General features: G+C 41.6%; 1 protein-coding gene across 15 annotated transcripts in view; it reads left to right on the top strand.

Annotated features, from left to right (window-relative positions):
- The window catches only part of BLTP1 (bridge-like lipid transfer protein family member 1), a 312,192-nt gene that overhangs the window by 242,894 nt on the left and 43,548 nt on the right, over nucleotides 1–25,750 (top strand). For 8 of the 15 annotated variants that reach the window (XM_061585180.1, XM_061585183.1, XM_061585181.1 and 5 more), the window contains 13 exons: nucleotides 3,685–3,911; nucleotides 4,927–5,127; nucleotides 5,323–5,453; nucleotides 6,822–6,945; nucleotides 9,290–9,399; nucleotides 10,099–10,189; nucleotides 10,651–10,713; nucleotides 12,741–12,985; nucleotides 14,472–14,687; nucleotides 15,670–15,850; nucleotides 16,259–16,436; nucleotides 24,979–25,140; nucleotides 25,248–25,387. In XM_061585180.1, coding sequence (XP_061441164.1) covers nucleotides 3,685–3,911; nucleotides 4,927–5,127; nucleotides 5,323–5,453; nucleotides 6,822–6,945; nucleotides 9,290–9,399; nucleotides 10,099–10,189; nucleotides 10,651–10,713; nucleotides 12,741–12,985; nucleotides 14,472–14,687; nucleotides 15,670–15,850; nucleotides 16,259–16,436; nucleotides 24,979–25,140; nucleotides 25,248–25,387 — 2,069 coding nt within the window. The remainder of the gene's footprint in view (nucleotides 1–3,684; nucleotides 3,912–4,926; nucleotides 5,128–5,322; nucleotides 5,454–6,821; nucleotides 6,946–9,289; nucleotides 9,400–10,098; nucleotides 10,190–10,650; nucleotides 10,714–12,740; nucleotides 12,986–14,471; nucleotides 14,688–15,669; nucleotides 15,851–16,258; nucleotides 16,437–24,978; nucleotides 25,141–25,247; nucleotides 25,388–25,750) is intronic. The other 7 variants (XM_061585188.1, XM_061585187.1, XM_061585189.1 and 4 more) reach the window with 7 other exon arrangements.

The following is a 25,750-nucleotide window of genomic DNA, read 5'->3' as shown; positions in this document are numbered from 1 at the left end:
TCGGTTTGCCTTCGGCCCCCAGCATTTTCAATATCGAGCGATGCCGTTCGGTCTCTCGTCTGCCCTGAGAGTATTTACCAAGGTGCTACTCATCCTAGTGGCTTACCTCCGGCTTCAATGGGTGCATATCTACCCCTACTTGGACGATCTTTTAATACGGGCGAGTTCCAGGGAGCTGGCTCATCGCCATCTAAAGCTCACGCTCCATGTCTTGCAGACCTATGGCTGGCTAGTCAATTTCGACAAAAGCCATCTCCAACCAACCCAACGCCTACAACATCTAGGGGCGATGTTAGACACCCTGCAAGCGACGGTGTTCCTGTCTCCAGACTGCATAACCGCTATCATAGACATCACACAGTCTCTGATGCACCACGCAACCGCAAACGTCATGCTTCTAGCAAGGGCTCTCGCAATGTTGTTGTCCACCGTCCATATTGTGCCATGGGCTCGAGCTCATACTCGCCAACTGCAGTGGGCTTTGTTACCGTTTCAGCAGGACATTACCAGGTCCAATCATCGAACAATCCCCTTGAACCCCGTACTGCGTCTTTCATTCCGCTGGTGGACGAGGGTCCAACATCTCACCCAGGGCACTCCGTTCAGAGAACCCCGCAGGACTGTTATCACCACAGATGCCAGGTTCCTCGGCTAGGGAGCCCACTGCAACTCCCAGTTCGTTCAGGGGGTTTGGACCGAAGCAGAGCAGACTCAGAGCATCAATTGGCTGGAACTAAAGGCTGTCCACTTAGCTCTGCTCCATTTTCAGTCTCTGTTCCCCTTGGACCATGTTCTCATTCGAACGGACAACACATGTGCGAAATCTCATTTAAACAGACAAGGGGGAACCAGGTCCCGTTCTCTGCAGAACCTAGCTTACCTCATATTCGACTGGGCAGAACAACATCTACAATCCTTGAAAGCAGAACATCTCAGAGGAATTTGGAATGTGACAGCAGAGTGGCTCAGCAGACAACAGGTTTTTCCGGGAGAATGGAAACTTCATCCGACCATTTTCCATCTTCTCCAGCATCGGTTTGGCGTCTTCTCAGTTGATCTGTTTGCCTCCAGTCGCAATTGCCAACTACCCAGGTACTTCACACGATACCTGGACACGACAGCAGAAGCGATGGATGCTCTGTTGCTACCATGGCCGGATGGCCTATTGTACACCTTCCCTCCAATACCACTGTTAGCCAGAACCTTGAGGAAGGCACGACGCAAGAGGGCCAAGCTGGTTCTGATAGCACCATTTTGGCCCCGTCGACCGTGGTTCTCGGATCTCCTTGCCATGTCAGTGACGGACCCTTGGACGCTCCCAGTCAGGCCAGACCTCTTATCCCAGGGCCCAATATGGCATCAGGACCCCAATTGGCTCAACCTAACAGTGTGGCTTTTGAATGGGGACATTTGAGGTCTGCTGGCCTGTCTGACACTGTTATTGACATTATCTTGGCCTTGAGACAACCATCTACCACTCGTATATAGCAACATACTTGGGTGGCATTCTCCAGGTGGTGTCAGTCCCAGAACCTCGATCCTTCCCAGGCCACAATACAACAGGTGCTGCAATTCCTTCATAGGGGCCTCATGACGGGGCTTAGACCCAACACCTTACGTTGACATGCATCCACTCTGTCGTCCATTCTTTCAGTGTCCTCCGCTGGTGCTACTATTGCCTCGCATCCGTTCATCAAACGTTTTCTGAGGGGAACCGCTCTACGCTCACCGGCTGTATTCCACCGCTTTCCCTCATGAAGTTTGTCGAAGGTTCTGCAGGCTTTACAACACCCTCCGTTCGAACCCCTTAGGACTGTGCCTTTACGTCTGTTGTCATTCAAGGTCCTGTTCCTGATTGCGATCACCTCTGCGAGATGAGTTTGGGAACTGGGCGCATTGTCTTCTGCCCGCCATCTCTGTGTTTTTCACAAGGACTCTGTTGTGCTGAAGACTAATTCTTCCTTCCTCCCAAGGTCAATTCAGTTTTCCATTGCAACCAGGAAATTGTTCTTCCTTCCTTTTGTCCGAATCCTACCCATCCTCTAGAGAAGGTTTGGCATTCGTTGGCTGTTCGGAGGGCTCTCAAGACCTACCTGTCTCGGACCCAGGATATACGATGAACTGAGTCTTTGTTTGTATCTTTTCATCCACGTTCTGTGGGGCATAAAGTAGCTAATTCCACATCCCGCTGGTTGCGGGCATGTATTACCTTAGCTTATGAGTCCCTTAAGCTTCCTGTTCCATCTAAAATAACGGCTCATTCCAGTAGATCAGCGGCCACTATGGCTGCTTTTGCTACCAACGCTCCTGTTGCTGATATTTGCAGAGCTGCTGTTTGGTCTACCCCACATTCGTTTATAAGGCAGTAAAAAATAGATCGTTATGCCTCTGCCGATGCCTCTTTTGGCAGGCGAGTTTTGCAACAGGTTCTTAATGATGATTAGGATGTGGGTGGTCCCTCCCTGTTATGGGCTGCTTTGGTACATCCCGCTTGATGGCAGTCCTCCTGTGGAAAATGGACCATTGGTCTCACCTGAAGGGTGATTTTCATAGGAGGACTGCCATCACAACCCTCCCAGTTGGAGGATATCTAGATATTTTTCTGGGTTTTTTATATATTCCTGTTATGCTATTATATTTAGATTTACTAGTGAAGTCAAGACTGCTATTACTGTTATATCGCTATGTTAGAGTCATATTATTATGAATATTGCTATGGTGTTATGTTCTTGCTGGTAGGCCCGTTGGCCTTTTTCCCTGCATTTTTAGATATCTCTCTTTGGACTCACTGCGAATGAACTGGAGAGTGGGAGGGGCCTGATGCCCCTAGTCTTGACTTCAAAACATTCTTGCCTTTGGATGATAGGTGGAGCTATGTTACCCACTTGATGGCAGTCCTCATATGAAAATCACCCTTCAGGTGAGACCAATGGTCCATTTTCTCCACTACGCTCTAGCACAGATCTCACTAGATCCCACTGCTAGGCAACACCACCAGTCACGTCCTGTAACCAATACTCCCAGAGACTTTGCCTGAGTCTCTCTATAGCTGGTTACTTTGTGACTGAGTGCTTATGCTGTTCCCAACCCCCTTGTATCTGTCCCTATAAAGCATACAACTCTGGGTTGCTCTGGATACTTGTCTTCGTTACAGTATCTCCCTTCACCGCTGCCACCATTAGATACTGTTTCTGTTCAGCCTTGGTAATTACCTTGCCATCCCTTCTGGTATGTATATTCCCCAGACAAGGATCAGGCCTTTAGTAAACCACATAAGTATTTATTCAATAATACCAGGAAATAACAAGATTACTTAGGATTGTTTAACAAGCGTATGGTTTCATTTAGTGTCACTCTTTATGTTTCTGTTCATTTATATACTTTCTAAATATCAGCCAAATATAATCCAAACCTCCCTCAGAACTCTGCCAACCAACCCTCACCAAACGACCTCACTCCAACCAACTCAACTTCTCCCTCTCCACACAACTCTCATCCTCACATTTATACCTTCAGCCAGCCAGCCACTCAGCCAATCATCATCCAGAATACTTCAGCTTCTAACCCATGTACTCCCCCTTTCTCTCTGTCATTTACCATACATCACCTAATAGACCCGCACTTACCATATTTACAGATGCTAACTTACAGGAACATCACAACTCTCCTTTTCTTTTGAAACAGAAAGTAACAGTGCTGGGACATGGACTCTTAATGTGCTATGGAAGATGTGTGGCATTGATGTGCACATGGATCCTAACATTGGCAAAAGATTAAATGCTCTAGGAAATACTCTTACAACATTGACAGGAGAAGAAGATTTAGATGACATTGCTGACCTTAACTCTGTTAACATAGTTGATCTATCCGATGAGGATGAAGTGGATACTATGTCTCCCACTGTTAGTGTGGTTAGTAAAGTTATTAATAAATCTTAATGTAATTCTAATATACTAAGCAAAGAGCTTGTCATACTACATATTTGTATAAACATAGGTGTTCAATCTTACTTTTCTTTGCAATATGTAATAATGGAGTGCAACATGATTAAAATTATATTTGTGGGCTTAGACTCTTGCAAGGAGCTTCATTAGTTCAGTGGATTTTTTTTAGTTTTGTTTTAACAGCTGGTGTACATGCCATATCACAAACTGCTTTTGAAATTACCCTTTATTTCAATTGCTAAACTGCTGTGAAGGTAAAACAAGTTTCTCTGGGCTCACAGAACCTGTTTTACGGATCTTTGAATGCCAGTATTGGCCTCTCATGGATTAAGGTTGTAATCCTGAATATGTTTACTAGGCAGGTCCAGTTGTGCTGACTTCCAAAGAAACATGCATTGGGTTGGCCTCTGATTAAAATGATGGGCTAACTGTCCCATTATAGCAATGTATTGACAGTGCAATAGTAGTTTCTAAAAATTTTTTGTTGAAGGCAGTAAGTAAGGAATGGCCAGCATGGTGCTCCCAGATATTATTGGACTATAGCCAGTATGGCCAGTGCCAGGAATGATGGGAGTTGTAGTCCAACAACCTCTGGAGGGTGCAACTTTGGCAGCCTCTGCTCTAAATAATAAACCTAAACCAAGCTCACAATTGATCTACAAACCAAAGTCAATCTTCAGACCCTTGCCAGAAGAAATTCCAGTTACTTGATGTTAAGTGAGGGACAGCTGGGTTATGTACAAGAATAACAGGGTTGGGTGGGTGAATTCACTACATCCTTCCAGAAAGCAAGTCTCAATTATGGCATAGAGTTAACAATAATAGATAATAGCTTGCATTTGTGGGCCACGCATGAGCCAAGTTTCATGGAAATGTTTGAAGGGAAAGTATGGGAAGACGATCTGCAAGAAACCCTCAGAGAAGGAGAATGGTGTCATCAATATTTCCTGAGTTATTAATATTGCTATTTATTATCATTTAGAAATCAGATGGTGGTCCACTATGTGGAGATGTACACAAGCTCACTTTTGGGCAGCGGATTGTAAATCACCTGCTGGGCTTGAGCCCAAAAAGCTATCGTCACTCTGTTCCTGTAGAATATCTGTCGGGATCAGCATCAAGTGATACTACTTATTCTAACAGTTCACACTTAAAAGCTGGCAGGTCTTGCTCATGGGGACAAGTATGTAGCATATATAGCATCTATTTAAATAAATGGTGGAATTAGTGGGTCACTGGCAAATCAAGAATCAGCTGGCTTCTTTTCAAACTGATTTTGCATGATCTTTTGATTGGTGGTAGAAAACCTGGTCTTTTACTTAAATGCTATCATTCTCAACAGGTAATGAAATAAAATTCTTTTCTTGTTTTTAAATAGGAGAATGCTGATTATCGGAGACAGGGGATATCTAATAATCAGATTGGAGAGCAGAGAGGAAGAAAGTATGTGAAACGTTTAGTGGACATAAGGGAGCTGAATGAGCAAGCCAAAGTAATTGACGATCTAAAGTGAGTGAGTGTGTATGTGCAGAGTGCTTTCCTTCCCATTCTTTTATTACAATTAACAATTTTTTCTACACAGCAGTATAAAAGCGTTATACTCCACCTGTCCTTTATTTATTTATTTATTTGATTTATATCCCGCCTTTCCTCCCAGCAGGAGCCCAGGACGGCAAACAGAAATGCTAAAAACACTTTAAAACATCATAAAAACAGACCTTAAAATACATTAAAACAAAACATTAAAAACATTTTAAAAAAAGCTTTAAAACTATATTTTTAAAAAGGGTTAAAACATATTATTAAAAAAAAAATTAACAAGCAATTCTAACACAGACGCAGACTGGGATATTAACCATTTGTGGCACATCAGTGGCTTTAGATTTAAAAAATGGTCCTTTTCCATGTCACAAAAGCTTCCTTATTTTATTTTTATTTTATTTTCAAAATAAACAAAATATAAACATTACCAACAAAATAAACCCAAAATATTACACTGTGTAGATCATAATCATATTTCTTGTAAAGATTACATTTTAATTATCCATAGTGAATTATTAACACAATTTTAATTCATACATTAATACTGTTCCCTTTCTTTTCCTTTCCTGCAGGATTTTTGAATATAATTCCTATCCTTTCCTTTATTGGGCCATTTAATAATAGTGCCATATCCATGTGTATGCCATTGGCAGGGGGATCCTTATATCTAGTAGATTTATATAATTGATAAAATCATACCATATTGAAATGAAATTAGTCCCTTTACTTTGTCCTCTTATTATCTTTAAATTATCTGTTAGTTTTTCGAGTAGAGCTATATCCCAAACTGTTTAATACCAAGAATCTATATTTGCCCCTTTAAGGTCTTTCCAAGATCTTACAATAGTAATCCTTGCTACTGCTAACAAAAAACTTTAAAAAAAAAAAAGCTTCCTTGTCTGGCTATCTGGATGACATTCTTAATGTTTACTGTCTACCAGTACCTCTTCAGTGTAAATTCTGAGTAACAAGGTTAAGTTCAGTAACAAAGAACCTATCCAAAGGAAATCTATAAAACAAGTATATTTGCCAGTAGTTAGTCTAAACTGGAGTTAGCTGAGAGACGTGCTTTCAGAAGACAGTTATACGTTTTCTAATTAAAGCTATAATTGGTTCCTCTATTTTTTTTATGTTGCATTTTCATTCCCCCAAGGGGCTCTGTGGCACACATAATTGCCTTCTTTTCTCCTTGCAACAATTATGTCAGGGAAAGAGAAAGCGACTGTTCTAGGATATGAACCTGGTCTCCCCTGTCTAGGTCCACCACTGTAACCACTACACCACACTACCTCTAGTTTTCTATTCACAGCATTCATTAGTTAATTTTGTCTTCAGGAAACTCGGTGCAAGTGAAGGAACCATAAACCAAGAAATTCAGCGTTATCAGCAGTTGGAATCAGTAGCTGTCAATGACATTCGTCGAGATGTTCGTAAAAAACTGCGCAGGTCAAGTATGAGGGTGAGCAATTTTAAAGTTCCTTTTGAAGCGCAGTAACATTGCTATTTTTACATCTTTCTTCTTGCATTTAAAAAAGAGGTAGAACATGATATATATCTGATGTGACAAGACCTTCTTGGTAGTAACGCCCCACTTATAGGATGCCCTCCATGCATTTGTCCCCCTTATTATTAACATTTAGGTGGTATTTAAAACATTCCTACTAACCCAGATGTTTGATTAAAAGCTAATGACTGAATTTATATATTATTTTTATTGTTAGCCACTCTGGGTTCCTTTGGGAGGAAGGACAGGAGGAGGATGTTGTTGTTGTTGTTGTTAGTACTACTACTACTACTACTAATAATAATAATAATGTTTAAGGTCATGCGACAACATTTTCTGAGGAGTTTGAGGGCCATGTATTAATAGAGTGATGTGAAAATTGGAATAATTTTTTTCAGTAGGTAGCAGATTACATACTTTTAAATATCCCAACATGTGAATCATTGTGAACCTGACAGAGTATATGAGCTTTCAAAAAATGAATTATAATATTTAGGACAGAGGTACATAATTCAAATCACTCTGAAGACCACTGTTGTGTCTTTGCAAACTCAAGAGTGACACATTTCTGTGATAACTGTGGAGGAAACCCTTTTTACTACAAGTCATCAATTTCATTTTAAATCCTTTTTGTCAACTTTGTTTTTCTGCATCTATGGCCACATCATATAGATCTCAATGAACTGCTCTCTGTTAGCCCTCCTTTTTCTCTCCACCCCACAGTACATACTATCTTTTTTGTTTAATCCCTATTATGTGTGCTCTCCTCCCATACTCTCTATTTATCATCAAAAATTTGCAACCCAATCTCTGTTATTGCCCTTTTTTCAGTTTCTCTACTTCATGGGTCTCTCTGGAGCTCTGTTTCTTAGTTTTTCTTTCTTTCCTTCCTTACCTAGGGTTTTGTTTACACTCACATTTTCACACCTCCAGAGATTTTTCTTAGCTCCTCTTCTTTTGACTCCCCCACTTCCATTTCTGTTCCCTACCTCTTTTTTTCTGCAGTCTCTAGTTTTTCTGTCTGTACTACTTCCCCCTTGTCATGAGCCCTGCTGGGAGGAGGTGGACAGATGAGAACGAAGCAAAGGAGAACTTAGAGTGGGATGTTTGAGACGGTGAAGGGCCGAGCGGGGACTCGGAAGGTGCCCCAGCTATCGACTTGGACAGTTCAACCCCAGCAGCTCCAGATACCTCTGTGGAGAGTCAACCTGACCAGCAGGTTGTTTCCCAGTTTGACACTTCCTCTCTCCCTGCACCTGCATCGCCAGCAGGCGGCCTCCCTCCCTCAGAGGGGGAAGATGGGATGGTGACAGAGGCTCCACTTTCGCTTCACACCAGCGGGCAAATGCAGCAGGAGAATCAACAGACACCGTTGAGGCAGAGTCTTCGCCTGCGCTCTCAACAGTAACAGTTGGGATACACAAGCAGGGTGCCTGCCCAGCCTTACTTAAGCCAAGTGAGAGGGAGAAGAGTTGCTGAGTCAACGTCTAGTTAGTCCTAGAGAGATGCTGAGTTCTGAGTAAGCTGTAGGTAGATTCATGAAGCTCACTGAATTGAAACTGTCTCTTACTACAATAAAAGAAAAAAACACCGCCGTTTCTGAGTCTGAGTTCTTTGAGTTTGGGCAGGACACCCATCATCTTATTTTGACTTCTTTCCAAGTCTGACAACAGCAGAATTCTCAAGTCTCAAACCTGAGTAGTAGAGCATAATTGGCTGGCTGCAACAGGCTGGAAAAATTGGTGTCAACTTCACCAAATAATACTGAATCTAGAGAGAGGAGGAGCAATGCAAATGTAAAGATACAATCATTTGCTATCCTGACTTCCATGGTTGATGGGCTTGAGCAGCCTTAGGTTTTCCTGCAAAGATGTAAGAAAGGACTGCGTTCTTTCACCCAATTTTAGATGATTCACCCCTTTCCAACAGCATCCTGCAACACAGCACATGCTGTTCAGGAGGGCACTCCTACTCTCTTCAGAAGCTTTTCAGGAGACTTCTGGAGACTTCTGGAGGATCCATCCCAATGATCATTTGAGATTCCCTTGGAATTTACAGGGAGCTGGTCTAAATCTATCCACAGGCCGTGTGTTAAGCAGACCTAATTTAGAGTGTGACCTAGGTGGCCAAATACATTTAGACTCAAATGGAACTTAAGCATGATTAACTTTTTCTGTATTCTATCTTCAGTTTGCAATATTTTTAGTCTGTGTGAGTGTTACTAAATTGCCTTATTGTCAAGTTATGTAAGACGTCCTATTGACATGGAACATAGAAATAATGTTTTGTGTGTGTTTAGGCAGCATCTCTGAAAGACAAATGGGGTTTAGGCTACAAACCTAGCTATAATCGATCCAAAAGTATTTCAGCTTCTGGAAGACCACCGCTAAAAAGAATGGACAGAGCAAGGTACAGTTATTTTTTAAAATACTTACACTTGTTCAGAAGTCAAATACTTTAATCTATATGTTTTCGTCACATTTTAAAAAACAACAGACTGGTTCCTTAATCCAGAATTGGGGTGGGGGAATTGTATTCTGCCCCAACCTTATTGCCTCCTGTTTACTTTGTTCCATACAACTAAATGGGAGTGACTGAAAACTGAGCCAACCCCAATTTGCATAGTCCCACCCTTTCATCTGCATAGCCTCTTCCTCCATTCCACATCTAGGTGTCATTAGAGTACATTTTACCACTTTGGTACAATCAAATATTATATATGACTTCTATATACATTGCAGCTGTGTAGTTCCTAAACATGCTAAACAGTTGTTTTTGCAATCACTAGATTGTAGTTTAGTCTGCCTTACCAAAGGCTCAAGATTAGATTACTTTTTTTATAAAACCAGAACATAAAGATAAAATCTTTATATTTCCATTTCCCCATAATTAGCTTAATGCTGCTTACTACAAGCCTGCCAAAACTGGAGGCTCTTATTCTTCTAGAGGATGTTCAGGTTGTGACTCTTAAACTGAGAAGAAGTTCCACATTAATTGATCAAGAATGCCTCTGTGTTTACCCTTTATTGTATAGCTTTAGTGTATGAATAATATAACTGAGAAGTTTCATAATAATAATAATAAATGACTTTTTAATATATATAATAGTACACGGCTTGGAGAAAGTGAGGAACTTCCAGAAATACGTGTAGATGGAGCATCTCCTGGACCCAGAGTAACTTTCAGCATACAGGACACGGTAAGGCAGTCCCTAACTATTGTGCTGCTGTGCATTAAATACCATGTTGAAATCCATACTAGGAATAGGAGATGGATACATAGAGATGTAAAACATCATTGGGTAATTCAGTGCCCTAGATACATTTTGCACTTGTAATAATGTGAGAAGTAAAGAAAAATATAAATTTGTTCAGATTTAATGCTGCAGTTGTTAAACTACCTTCTGTTCAGTAGCTAGTATGTAAAAAATATGCATATTTTAAGTACATGTATGTGTTAGTTTGTGTATATATGTTATGTTATCTATATGGTGCATTCAGCCTTACGTAGTGTTTCTGATTTTTTTTAGTAATTTTTCAGATATAGCCATTATTGTATTGTCTTACAAAATTTGATTTTTATACAACTTTTTCACATTCAACATACCAATGTCTTATATGTACTGGTTTTAATTTTTTTCTTTTTTTGCTTTTAATTAAGTTTAATAAAACAGTTTTGGGGATTGCACAACAATCCGGCTGTCCAGGGGAAGGGTATTTTCAGGTATTTGTGAAATCAATGTATACTAATTAACTGCATGGAAAATCTGCCTCATTGATCATCTCTGTCAGCTAATCATAATGCATATAGATAGCACACTCGCAAACCTGGCAAGATGGCATAGTTCAGTACTTCTTTTTCTTGGGTGGTGTTAATCATTTCTCTTGGAAGTCTGGTAGATTGTAAGATGTCTTTAACATTTTTGGATTCATAAAACCACAAGCAGTTAGAGGCAGGCAGTAGAGAGCCTTGTAAGTCAGAGGTCTGAAGCTAATTTTTAGATTATTGGCGTGACCTTACTGTTTCAGCTGATTGACAAGTTATTCATGAAAGATCAGTTATTCCTCACCAGAAATTTATTCTGTTCAGCTAAATAAACCAAGATTATTGATAATGAAATGCCATGGTAAGCTTCAGCTCCTTGTAATCATACACTATGAATGACAATCCAAATTAGTGCCCAAAGTGTTAGGTTTATTTGTTGTTTTCTTATATAAACTAAAACTTTCATGCACAAAGAGTTTCTTCAAGTATGAGAATCAAAAGGAAAGCAACTCAAAACACTTTAAACATGCCATTTTCTAATGACATCCAAATTCTAATATGGGTTTCTAGTCTTCCTAGTAGCTATCTATACTTTTAAGTGGTCTTACCTGGAAAACTTTCAATGATGTATCAATGAAAGGAGTTCCAATAATTATTATGTGTTTGGGCCAAATTTGGTAGGATCTAGAAAAAGTTAGTTACGTTTAGGTCCTTTTGAAGTAAATGGGGCAAGTTAGTGTTTAGTTCCCCTAAGAGAGAAAGAAATACTAAAAGTCAGGTATTGGAATAATTCTCTTGAAGTCTGGACCACAGGAACAAAGATTCTAAGAGCATTTGTTTATACGTGCACAAACTTTAACATCCTAATCATAAATATGTAAAGCTATAGTTTCTCAGTAAATCTGTAATCTTAAAATAGCATATTAGGAATTAAATCCTGTTGAACGTGGTAGAACTTATTTCAAAGTATTGGAAAAGATTGCATGGTCTAGGGCTCTCTAGCTACACATCTCTAAGACCTTGCTACTTATGAACAGACAAGCAGAGAAATACAGACTCCTGGTGGTTTCACTTAAAGCATGGTAAGCTTTAACCCTTCACTGCAGAGGAGTGAACATTTTCTATGTTTTTGGCACCAATTTATATCCTTATTTGAAATGCACAAGTCAGTATTCAGGTCACATTCAGTTTTACAGAAATAGTCCAGTTTCACAGTGACACAGTTTGGACAATCATTCAAGGAATCATAAACCACGGTTTATGAAGCCATGAATGAGTGAGAACTGAGTTTGCCTTTGTCCTCGCATCACATAGCAGCTTTGGTATGAAGATCCTGGCTTGTTCCCTGTTACATCCAAACCCGTTAACAAACCAGGAAAACAAAGCCAGGATAAAATCATAAAGTTGGCACATCCTGACTCCTGTTCATATTACAGTGTTGCTTGAAACTTGAATGCTTATCCAAGATCAAACCAGTTTTCATGAAGGGCCCCTTGAAATGTTTTATTCCTTTAAAATTCCAACCGTTGCATTGGTGGTTTTATTTTGTACTTTAAAGGCACATCTATGAATATAATATTGTATATTCTGTATCAGCATTTTGCATGGACTTCCATTCACTAACAATTCCTATTCATTTCTCTTTTTAGAGATGCTCTTAAGGTTCCTTGCTATTCTTTAGCTTTGCTTTAAAAAATTTTAATTAAATCATTATACTAGTATGTATTTCACTCTAAGCTTATTGCTGTCTAATTTGTTCGTTAATTTCTCTTTTTAAGGTATTTATTCAAGTCCATTAATTCATCTATTTGTAAAATGTGTTTCATTGCTTAATTTCTTTATACCAACACTTTGGTCTGTCCAAAGTAAGAAATATTACTTTGAAGATTTTGTTTTACATGCTCTGCCTTTAAGACACCTGATTTCCCCCAACCCTTTTTGATAGAGTAGCTATAACTTAAATGACTTTTTTTCTTTATAATTAGTTTCCAGAGGAGACAGAATTGGATCTCTTGTCAGTAACCATTGATGGTCCATCCCATTACTCATCCACTAGTGAAGGATCATGCTCAGTATTCAATTCACCCCAAACTCCAGCTGTCTTCTCACCAAGCATTCCCTTCCAGCCTGAAGAAGGAAGACGAGATGACAGCTTGTCTTCAACTAGTGAGGATTCTGAAAAAGAGGAAGATCATGAAAGAGAGAGGCCTTGTTTTTACAGGAAAAGCCAGTGAGCATATTCTTAAAAACAGAATTCTCATTATAATTGTGAAAGTTAATATTTAAGGAGAGTGAATTCCAAAGGTTAGGTAGCACAACACTAAAAGTCCCTTCCCATGAACGGACCTCCTGATGAGATGGTATCTGTATCCATCACTCTCTATACAATGTTCGGTTGGAAATCTTGAAGTTATTCTGGTACAATGAGAATTGAAAATAGAAATATTTGGGTTCATCTGCTTTTGGTTATTTTTTATTAGAGTAAAAGTTAAGTACCATGCTCTTGCACCCTATCTAAGGATGCAAATATAAGGTCACACAATTTACACCTGGCTAGTTATTGCTCACTTGCCAATAGATTAGAATCTCTATTCTACACATAATCATGTATTCAGTGTGGGAAATGTTTAAACAGGAATGTTTAACATGTATTAGTGATTTTTATCTCAACAATGTACTGTTGCAAATTTTATGAGATAATTGGAACACATGGGAAGAAATAGCTTAATACTTCGGGGGATGGTCTTAGCTCTGTGATGGAGCGCATGCTTTGCTTCAATACCTGGGAGGTAGGGCTGTGAAAAGCAGCAGTCAGTATAGATGTGGCTAACCTGTGGTCCTCCAGATGTTGTTGGACTACAACTTCCATCAGCCCCAGGCACCCTGGCCAACTGCCAGGAGTGTAGTCTAAAAACATTTGGACAGCTTACAGGTTAGTCATCCCAGTATTAGACTATACTGAATTAGATTGGCCAATGATCTGATTCAGTATAAAGCATTTATAATATTCCGTATTGTTTAAATTATCTGAAACTCAATATACAGCAGTATAATGTTAAGTTGAGTGTGCTGGATGAGCTCAGGTTTTTTTTATTTGAACTTCCTCATTCCTATTCTTAAATTGTACATGGTTTGTCTGTTACCTTAAATGGGCTAAGACGGTAGGAGATATATAAAATATTTTATGCTACTAGGACTCCTCTCATACTAAGGCAGAACTGTCCCACAGCCTCCAGAAGCTTTAAAAGCTTTAGGGCTGAACTGTGCCTAAAGAGTATTCCTGATCACATATCTCCCAGTGTCTTTTAGTTTCTCTAAAAGCAACCATGAGAAGGGTGATTTGGATGTTTCCTCCACCCACTCCCCAGAAGCTGCTATTGGCTGTAGAGAATAAAATGTAGGACTCATATCTGTAAGTTTTCTCCTTTGTGTGTGTGTGTGCGTGATTTAAGTCAGAATAGACTTAAGTCAGGCATGGAGGAAATAGTTAAGCCCCCTTCCTGCATCACCACAGCACCATTCAACTTGGGAGGGGAACAGGAACAGCTGCGTTTAGTGAAAATAACAGAAAGTAAAAGATCCACATCACATGTAGTTTCACCCTTATTTGTAGCATATTAAAACACCCACAGAAACATATTTTTAAGAACTTGCATCCAATAAATTGTATTAGTTTTTTTGACATAAACTCCAAAACAGTTGCTTACTTTCTACAGGACTCTTTCTCGCAAGAAAGCAACTGGATTTGCTGCTGTCCACCAGTTATTTACTGAACGATGGCCAACATCACCAGGCAATAGAAATGTAGCTGGCACAACTACAGAGAGGAATATAGACTTTGAACTTGATGTGAGAGTTGAAATTGATTGTGGAAAATGTGTACTTCATCCAACAACGCTTCAGCAAGAACTTGACGACATAAGTTTAAGGAGGTAAGAACCCTGCTAGAAGTAGAACATGTTTACAAAGGTATATTGAGAGGAGCAGAATGTTTTTAATACAGAACTTCTAAAAGTCTCAATATTAGGCAACAATTTGCATCATATGCCATATACTACAGAGTTTCATAATACTTTATGTCCAGTATAAAAATCTAAGTAATGAACAATTTTATTTTAAAGGCAAAAGTCTAACTAGGTAGCTATTGTGTCATTATTGGACAACATTAAATAACGTGTTCTTTTTTAAAGATGTAATGTCTTGATCAGTATCAAGAACTCTGATACAGAATTTGATGAATCAAATCTGTCCATCTTCTTTAAGTAAGGTATGATGTGCATGAATGCATAACAGATGGAACTTCAAGTGGCTCTTTTCCATAGTGATAGCAAAGATGCTTAGGCTGCAGTTTTGCATAAATAGGTCACTAGGTTACTTCAGTTGAATTTAAGCAACCTGTCTGCAGGCTTGATGCAGCAGTCATATTTTATTGTTGCCACTTTATTTGTGTCTGTGTGAATGGAGAACTGAATAAAATGTTAGAGGAGACAATATTAAATAAAACAGACATAAGCATTAAAATGTATACAATTGGATCCAGAGGTGCTCTTCTGCAAATGGAAGAGATCTTTCTATTCATGGAAGGGGCTTGGATCCAGTGGAGACATCCATAAATGGAAGGGAAAATGAAGCATTTTGCCCCCTGCAACCTTCTATACCATCTCCCACACTGTTCTGGAGGAGTCCCTGTCTCTGGATAATATTTTTTTGCAGACATAGGAGCCATTGGGGAGAAGGTGGAAGCCAAAACTGAAGTACCATTCCATGTGCAGAACTCTGCTCCCGGAAGTCTGAATTCAACCCATGATTTAGCTTCAGTCATTCCTACAATGCTCACTTTCAGCTTTAGAAATAACATAATGTTACACTTATGTTCCAGTTAAATAATACTGTGCATTGCTGTTTACTCTTTAGGAGTTATGATCGCAGTTCCAGAAGTTTAGATCAAGAGTCACCTTCAAAAAAGAAGAAATTTCAAACCAACTATGCATCAACTACTCACTTGCTAGCTGGAAAGAAAGTTCCATCATCTCTGCAGACAAAGTCTGGTGACCTGGAAACAACAGTATTTTATATTCCTGGTGTAGACGTAAAGGTAAAAAAGCACTGAGGAAAGCTGGAAGATGTTTGTTTATTTATTTATTCGATTTATATCCCACCCTTCCTCCCAGTAGGAGCACAGGGCGGCATTAGAGATGTTGGTCTCTTTCTTGAAACAAATGTGATCAAAATGAACCACAGATTTCCATCACTTACCTGCTAACCTCAATGGTGAAGCCACCAATAATTACACATATGTATATACATATTTCTCCTAGAACATTAGAGCAATTCTGAACTGAAAATATTGCTTCAAGTAATAAGTTTCATTTTTTCCAAAAATGTGTTTGAAGAAACTATTACTCTGTTTAGATGTGGGAGGTGTGTCATGAGTGTATATATAGGCATTTTCACATTAGTGGTAGATTCTGGTGATGGTAAATCTACAGTTGTTTCATTCCAGCTACATTATAACTCGAAGATGTTAAAGACTGAATCGCCGAATGCATCTCGAGGGTCATCTCTGCCAAGAACCCTTTCCAAAGAATCCAAGTTGTATGGTATGAAAGATACTGCCATGCCTCCTACCTACAGCAAAGCTAAAACTTTACTTCCTCCCCAACCCCCACCTATCCCATCAGGTAGAAATTTCTTGTTCATGCTGTACCTCTTGCTTTCATCCTTTCCATCATGTGTAGATCTTAGATCCAGATTCTGTTTCATAGTTTAATAAACCATTCTGATTGATATGATCATGGTCATCAACATTTAAAACACACTGACACCTGAAGTTTATGAACTATTGAGTAAAGCTTATTGCTGCTAATATTTATTGGATACAACTTTCCTGTACGTCTGAACATACCTGTTACACCTTAAAGATGCTATCTGATCCCTCATTCTTTTCTGATTAATTTCTTATTATTATAAACTTTATTTCACCAAATGTAAGTAACTTTCTCTACTTTGTTTACCTTTATTTCAGTGGCTTTGAAATTATGTGACTGAGCATAAATGTGACTCATTCTGCTGCATATTTACCTGGTTCACATGACACTGTAAGCCAAACTATGGTTTACCAGATTTGCATAACTATAAGGGCTCCCAGAGATAAGTTGCCAGTTACTTTGCTCCTCCCTCGTCCTTTTTGCTTCCATGCTGTGCTAAGCCAAGGTTTGGCTCAGAGTGTTGTCTGAACTGGGACTCATGGTTAAACTCTTTCCACACTGACCATAAGCTGTAACCAAGGTTTGTTCTTGAATGTGCTTCTTATCTCAAAGCAACAATAAAAATTTGCCCCTTTCTGTTCTCCATTCTCCTGTGAGTGTAAGATGTCCTTAGGTGGGACTTGAGCTCTCCCTAGTGCTTGAAGGCAGGAATGCTGTTCCTTCAAAGAAAGTTTCTGGATTTATCTCAATCTGAAGCATCAGTTTGTTCCTGCCTTCACTTGAAGCACATGTCTTCTACTACTCAGGCATGTGCATTGTTGGATTTTTTTTGTCGTTGGTGTTCACCTAACAAGTGTTTTGTGTTGTAACCATCTTTGTCTGTGGTTGTTACCTATTCTTTTGAGACTTGTGATTTACTTAGTTTTCTCTTCAGTATGGTTTTTACTCAGCCTTTTACCTCCTCCCCAACAGATACTTTGTTCACTCTTTGTCTCTACTTGGCTATTGCCTGTGAAAGTGTCATAGATCATTTTCTTCTCCCTCCTATGTTGCCTTTTTTTTTAAAAAAAAAAGCTGCCCTGTTTGTTCTTTCCTCCATTGCTCATTTCATCTCGTTGTCTCCCATGTCAGTCCACCTGCTCATCTCGTTGTCTCCCATGTCAGTCCAATAGCTGCAACAGCAATGAGCAAAATATGAAAATCCAGACCACCACATCCAATGCATGTGTGCTACTGGTGCCTGCCTCACAATCTGTCCTCATCAGTAGCTGCGGCTAGACCATCTTTTTCCCCACATGCGGGATCTGGTCCAGCACTTATCAGGACTCAAAGGAGTCTTTTATCTCCCTGTGTGGTAGCATCCACTGTTCGCAAGCAGAACGTAATGATGCAGTGAGAGACCAAGATGTAAGCATTGGAGGGGAGACAATAATGGCTGCTAGTGAGTCTACTTTGAATTTTGGAGAGGAGAGCGCTGACAGCATGGGCCACCAGAGGGCAGAAGAAATGGCTGCCTGCTTGGTGCTAAGAGAAATGAGGGTGGAGGAGAAACTGTCTGATGATGATGAGGGATGCCAAATTAGTAAAGCAATTGGTGCTTTAATTGGGCCCAAGTTTTCTTTGAAAGAGGAATTCCTGAGGTTTGAAGCTTCCCCAGTACAGCCTTTGCCAAGGGTAGCCACCTTGCAAAGCATACTACTACTCTGTCTGTTCCAGCTGCAGCCAAATGCTGAAATGCTACAATAAGTAAAGGAGGCACCATTGTCAGACTTATCTAAAGAATTGTCTGGAACTCTGCATAAAGCTCTGCAATCTACTTCTGTTCCTATTTCCTTATGCGGCCAGGGCCCTGCTCCTCTTTTAGCTCAGCCACAGTCAGTGCCTGCTATGACCACTCCCTCTGGCCCTGATTCGTTGTTGCAGCAACAAAGGCTGGTCAGAGATGACAGCTTTCCTGACCCTCATGCAGCTCCCAGAGGTGTGGTTCATAAAAAGTGTACCTCACTGTCAGCAGTTGGAGGGCAATGAGATGGCTACTCCAGATCTCATTGAGTTAGATGATGAGTGGAGCGAGAGTTCTGATACTCAGGAAGTAATGTCAAATAGACTTTTTCAGGAATCTCTTTACTTTTCAGTGCAGTGGCAGGTTTGGATCTCAAGATTCTTTCCCCCGACGCATCCTGGGGTTTTTCATTTCTACCAGATCCAAAGCCTGTGTCCTGCCTGGACTTGAAGAACTCAGACTCAGACATGGCCGTTACTGGCTGCAATGGGGCATCGGGTGCCTGGTAGGGATTCAGTGGCTGTTCTGGGGTTAGCAATGAATGGTGGAACACTGGGTGAATGTTCATGGAGGTGTGCAAGCATAGACCAAGTTAATCTGTGCCTCTACTTTGAAGGGCCTCACCCTCTTAGCCTCTAGTTTATGACTAGGCGCATTCATTGGCAAATTCCTGGGCAAGGTCCTTGAACGAGTAGTTGTGGGCCAGCTCCAAACACTCTTGGATGAGACCAATTATCTGGATCCATTTCAGTCGGGTTTCAGGCCTGGTTTTGTCATGGAAACAGCCTTGGTTGCCCTGTACGATGACCTTTGTCGGGAGAGAGATGGGGGAGTGTGACTCTGTTGATTCTCCTTGATCTCTCAGTGGCTTTTGATACCATCGACCATGGTATCCTTCTGGAAAGACTGGCTGAGTTGGGAGTGGGACGGACTGCATGGTGGTGGTTCCGCTCCTGCTTGGCAGGTCGCCTCCAGAAGGTGGTGCTTGGGGAACATTGCTCGGCACCCTGGACTCTCCAGTATGGGGTTCTGCAGAGGTCAGTTCTGTCCCCCATGCTGTTCAACATCTACATGAAACTGTTGGGTGCAGTCATCCAGAGCTCTGGCGTGCGTTGCCATCAGTATGCTGATGACACGCAGCTCTATTTCTCCTTTTCATCTTCTTCAGGTGAACCTGTCAATGTGCTGAACTGGTACCTGACTGCGACAATGGACTGGATGAGGGCTAATAAACTGAGGCTCAATCCAGACAAGACTGAGATGCTGCTAGTGGGTGGTTCTTCTGACCAGATGGTGGATGTCCAACCTGTCCTGGATGGGGTTGCACTCCCCCTGAAGGAGCAGGTTCGTAGCTTGGGGTTCTAGAACCATCTCTGTCACTTGAGGCTCAGGTAGCCTCGGTGGCACGGAGTGCCTTCTACCAACTTCGGTTGGTGGCCCAACTACGTCCCTATCTGGACAGGGATAACCTGGCTTCAGTTGTCCATGCTCTGGTAACCTCCAAATTAGATTACTGCAATGCACTCTACGTGGGGCTGCCTTTGAAGATGGTTCGGAAACTGCAGCTTGTGCAAAATGCAGGGGCCAGATTGGTAACAGGAACCCGACAGTCCAAACATATAAAAGCGATTCTGGCCCGCTTGCATTGGCTGCCTTTATGTTTCCGAGCTCGATTCAAGGTGCTGGTTTTGACCTATAAAGCCTTACACGGTTTGGGACCACAATACCTGGTGGAACGCCTCTCCCGATACGAACCCACCCGTACACTATGTTCAAGATCAAAGGCCCTCCTCCGGGTGCCTACTCCAAGGGAAGCTGGGAGTCTGGCAACAAGGGAGAGGGCCTTCTCAGTGGTGGCCCCAAATTATGGAATGATCTTCTTGACGAGGTGTGCCTGGCGCCAACACTGTTATCTTTTTGGCGCCAGGACAAGACTTCCCTCTTCTCCCTGGCATTTTAGCGTGTTTTTAAAATTGTTTTAAATTTTTAAATTGTGTTTTAAATTGTTTTTAAAAGATGTGTTTTTAAATTTGTATACGGTATTTGTTTTAATATTTTTAGTTACTGTAAACCGCCCAGAGAGCTTCAGCTATGGGGCGGTATATAAGTACAATCAATCAATCAATCAATAACGCGTAGGTAGCCATACTGTATCTCCCACCTGCATCTCAGGGCCAGGCTGATGGTGCTGGTCGGCAAGTCTCTTATAGGCGGCTTTATCCCTTGCCAATTGTTCTTGTAACAGCTGCTGCATCGCCTACAACTCTTGTACAAACTGCTGCTGCAGGTACTGCCAAGGTGGAGTTAGAAGAGGGAAAAGTCCGAGGGTAGTAGACAAAATTGGCAAAAAAGGGAGTCTGCTGGGTAGAGGCATGCACAGAATTATTGTAGACAGACTCAGCCAGGAGCAATAAAGACACCCAATTGTCCTGCTGATAATTGACGTAACAGCGGAGATACTGCTCCAGGGTTGCGTTCACTTTCTGTTTGCCCATCCGTGTGACGAAGACAGTCGTAGTTCAATCTGTAGTAGCTGCAACAGGGTGTGCCAGACCCAGGCCACGAAATAGCAGCCCAATCTGAGACCAGGCTGGTTGGGAGCCCATGCAACAAGAAAATGTGTTGAATAAACAATTGTGCAGTCTCTCGGGCTGTTGGTATGCTAGCATACGGAATGAAATGGGCCATCTTGCTGAAGGCATCCACAACTACCAGAACAGTAGTGTTTCCCTGAGAGGTTGGTAGGTCCTTGATAAAGTCTATCCGCCAGGGTCCCGTGGCCATGGGGGAGGCTCCAGTAGCCCGGCTGGTCGCCCAGGGGCATACTTACCTCTCTTGCACATGGGACAAGATTAAACATTTCTCCTGTACATGGAAATATAATATCAGGTGGGTAGGTAGCTCCACCTAGCAGTTCAAGGCAGAAGAGCACTGATATTTGCAGGAACTTCCTGTTCTGTGTAGGTCACAGATCAGTTCTCTTCTGCCTTCACACACAACGGTTGATCTGCTCTGTGTTCGGGCCTGTATATTTGTCTCGTGTATTTGTATTATATCTTTTTGTGTTTTTCCTCCTTCCTACTTTACTTTTCTCATCCATTTTTTAAAAAAAGATTTTTCCCCTCCTCCCCCAGAGCCTTTCCGCGGTGCGAGGCAAGCCAAGCAGGGGATTCCCCTCCTTTTCTCTATCAGAACCACACAGGGGCGGGAAGTTTGTAAGGGGCTCCCTACGGGAGGACAACCCTCCCTTCCACCTGGACCACAGCTCACTATCGCTCCTCTCAGCTGTATGCCACCCCACATGGAACTCACTACCCGCGGAGATGGGAATTTAGCAGCAGTGTTTTTAAGTCATCGACGCTGCCTCCTCACCTCAGAGCAGCAGCGCTCATTGCGCAAGCCCTAGGAGGAGTCCTTCTTCATCCTCCTAAACCAATGGCATGGCCTCGCTCTTATGGGCTACAACAAGACGCCCCAACCCCCCCTACCGAAGCATCAGCGGGAACATAAACGCTTTGTGGCTTCCAGCCCCCATAAGGCCTGCTATGTGGTTGCTCCGTGGGGAAAGCAACCCGCAAATTGGAAAGGCCGGAGAAGCCCAAGCCGCTCTCACCCAAACCAGGAGCAGTGCCACCACCGTTATCCAGACAGGCACAGGCATCTTAACACAAGGTGCAGGCACTGTGGCAGGGCTGGGGCAGTCCTCTGCTGCAGGACTGACAATTGATTCCCAAGCTGAGTCACTTGTAGGTGCAAGATCTGTTTGGAGGGTCTGGGTCTTGGCTCAGAGTATCTGGAGTTCGGCTAGCACAATCTCGAAGGCTTTCTGATAGTCCCCCCCATTCCACCCACCCCCAAGAGATTATAGGATCATGTTGTGCCTACTAGGTCATCCCCAGGACCACCAGGAATAGGGGCAGGGTGGCCAAGTAGGAGGTGAGTCACTCTACATGCCCAGGTAGCTCCACTCACAACCCAGCAGTTGCCTGGGTGACTGCTCCTGATGTCAGCGGCCACCCATCTAATGGTTTCCATGGACAAGGGGAGTCTTAAGCATGGTGATTGGGATGCCGTGTTGTTTAGCAAAGTCCAAGTCCATAAAGTTACTGTATGCTCCCAAATAGATCATGGAAAACACTTGAATGCTTTGACCCGTGGGCAAGCCTAGGCAGATTGGCATGTGTAAGGCAGACTTTGGCAGAAGTTTCAGTTTATTAATAAATTGTTTATAGCCATAGGCTGTTACAACAAGAATACTATATACATTCATACAATATAAAATAATCATCCTAAATTGAATTTAAATTAAAATTTCAAATAAATTGATTTTAACAACTATTCCCAGAATAAGAAGCTCTCAGTTTCTTTGCCGCTAGAGCAAAGTTAGCAATAGAAATTATCATATGTGGCTGAATAGCAGATAATAAAAAAAATCAAAATCTGGGACTTATTGTCGTTATTATTCATTGGAATCAGCGGTGCTAAAAATTTTGTTCGTGGGGAAGAATATAAAGGACAATCGAGCATGTAATGGATTAGATCTTCTGGCACTCTGCATCCTGCTATGCATAACCTTTCAGCATGTGGGATACCTAAGTATCGGCCATACAAATAATTTGAGGGCATCACCTGGAAACGTAATTCAGTATAGGCTCTTCTGAGGGGCGCGCATGTTAGGACATCTAAATAAGGCGGCCATGTATGATTTGGTTTGATGTAGATAAACCATTTGGAAAAATGGGAAGTGGCGATCCTTGTGATGTCATGTTGTGCGTCACTATCGTAAATTTGGTTAGACAGAGCCTTTGGATTGAGACTGGCGAGCAGAGGAGGGGTCAAAAGATACTGGATACCCAGATCATAGAAATTTTTAGCCCAACCCCCTTTTTCTAGTTGTACCTCCCAGCAAAGTTTGGCCAGTGAGGGTGAGTTGGCCTCCGAGAATTTTTTCCATAAGCATAAAAACGCTAGGTCAACTCTGGCCATTAGGGAGGGGGAGACTTTGGCAGAAGGCCCACTTGAGGTCCCTGGGTTACAGTTGATCCCAGCTCATGGATCTCTATAATAGCTGGGATTTGGAGTTTTTCTGCACCTGGATTTTCTCTGACTTGGAGGGGCAAGCCTTTGCAGGGTGTCCTGCCTTCCCACAGTAGAGACACAACCCCTCTCTCTGATGCTTCTCTTTCTTTGCCTCGGTCAGATGTGGCCGCAACCCCCCCATCTGCATGAGCTCCACCTCCGACTGGGTGGAGGTTCCCATGCTGAGTGAGAAGCACGTACGAGGGTGGGAGGCTAGGCTCGGGCTGACTCAGCCTTGCGTTCTAGGCAATGACCTTCAAGTCTGCTGTCTACTGCAGGCACAGCTGGATGAGCTCTAATAAGGTGTCTGGTAGCAGGGTTCATGCCAATTCATCCAGGATCTTGCTGCTGAGGCCGTTATGGTATAGGTACATCAAAGCAGACTCATTCCAGTCCATCTCTTGGGCCAGGATATGAAAGGTGTTGGTATAAGTCCCGACAGATTTCTTGCCCTGCCATAGGGTTCTCAACTGGTGGGCCACAATGGCCTTTCCATCTTGAAAGATTTCCTGGGATTTTGAAAGATTTCTACCATGGCCTCAACAAAGTTATCATACTGGACTAGCACGGGGTCATTCCAAAGAAACAGAGGTGTTGCCCACTGGGCAGCCTCCCCTTCCAGGAAGCTGAGGATGAAGACCAGTTTCAAGGAGTCAATGGGAAAATCTGACTGCCACACGCAGATGTAAAGCTCACACTGAGCAATGATTGTGGCGAACTGCTCCTTTTTCCCACTGTAACAAGCATGGGGTGGCAGGAGGGATAATCCCTGGTAAAAGGGCAGGTGTGCAACAGGAATACAGCAATATTTTGTGAAAATTGAAAACATCACAGTAAAGGCTGGATGTGACACATTTGGAGTTCTTGGCAGTTAAGCATCTTAAGGACAACAACATGCAGGCTGACTTGCTCAGCAGGCAGTATCTACTTCCAGAGGAGTGGAAGTTGAATGAGGGTGTCTTCCACCAGATCCAGCATCATTTCAGGCCGCTACTGTTTGGATTTCCAAGCAACCAGCAGATCAGCTGGTTCTGCTCTCAGTTCTTTGTTCCAGGCACATAAGTATCTCTTAAAGCTCTGTTTCTGATAGCAATCATATCGGCCAGAAGAGTATGTTAACAGAATGTCTTGTCCATGGTGAAGCATTTATATGATTTTTATCAGGATAGAGTCATTGTTCACACAGATCCACCCATTTGTTCCAATCAATTCTCAGTTGCTTTTCTCATTAAGAGCTGTTTTAACTAATCTTACTGTGTTTTTATGAACTTGCCTTATATGCTATTTTGAATGCATTTTTATACAGAAAAGCTAATTGTAAATAACAAAATAAGTTAATTGTTACATCAACTAATTTAGGTTGCAGGCTTCTTTGGGACATTTATGAATTAGAAAGCTAGAAACTTGATTTAAATTACTGATTTAGATTGACTTTGTTTTCTTGATGATTTAAATCAATCCCATCTGAAAACATTGTACATGGAAAAAACTTGGGATTTGGTCCATTGGGCAGAGGTAAATTGTTATCTTAATCATCCACATGGGACTAAGTGATCCAGACTTAAATAAACTTACCTTGTATTTTAATTTGTTCTCTAATAGAAGTTGTTCAACTAGTATTCCACTAAACCATTTTTTTCTCAAACTTTTCAGCCAAAGGAAAAGGAAGTGGTGGTATAAAAACAGCAAAATTATATGCTTGGGTTGCACTCCAGTCTTTGCCAGAAGAAATGGTGATTAGTCCCTGCCTGTTAGACTTTCTAGAGAAGGCCCTTGAAACAATTCCTATAACTCCAATAGAACGGAATTATGCAGGTATCACATGGCAGATTTAAGTTGTTTCTCCCACAGCTTATTTTATAAGTCCATTTCCCTAAAAATATGTCTTTCTGTTTTAATTATATCCTTGTTATTTTTTAAAGCTGTCAGTTCACAGGATGAGGATATGGGGCAGTTTGATATGCAAGATCCTTTGGAAGAATCCACAGCCTCCTTAGTATCTTCATCAACATCAGCATACTCGTCTTTCCCTGTTGATGTTGTAGTTTATGTAAGAGTCCAGGTGAGAATGAACACTAACATAAGTTATATCTTGAGGGCAGGTCATGTCCCATTAAAGTAATTGGCAAAATTGAAAGGTGATTTCTTGCACATGTGGTGGCACTGTAGTAAAGCCCAGACGTTTTGGAAAATTGTGGAAGGAATTCTTAATGAAATGTTTAATATCCAAGTAATGGCCAACCCCCTGTTGTGCTTTTTAAATTATACAGACGGGCAAGAGAGTACAAAAAAAACCACAAATACCAGTTTTATACATAACAATGGCTTGGATATAATTTATCAAAACCTGGGAACAGGAGACAAGTCCCCCAAAAGTGAACTAATTAGGAAGATCTGGGATCAGCTGTATGTGCTAAAATTGACT

Source organism: Rhineura floridana, chromosome 9 (genome assembly GCF_030035675.1).
Source record: "Rhineura floridana isolate rRhiFlo1 chromosome 9, rRhiFlo1.hap2, whole genome shotgun sequence".
In the NCBI taxonomy this organism is placed as follows: domain Eukaryota; kingdom Metazoa; phylum Chordata; class Lepidosauria; order Squamata; family Rhineuridae; genus Rhineura; species Rhineura floridana.
This window is presented reverse-complemented; position numbering and strand designations above follow the sequence as displayed.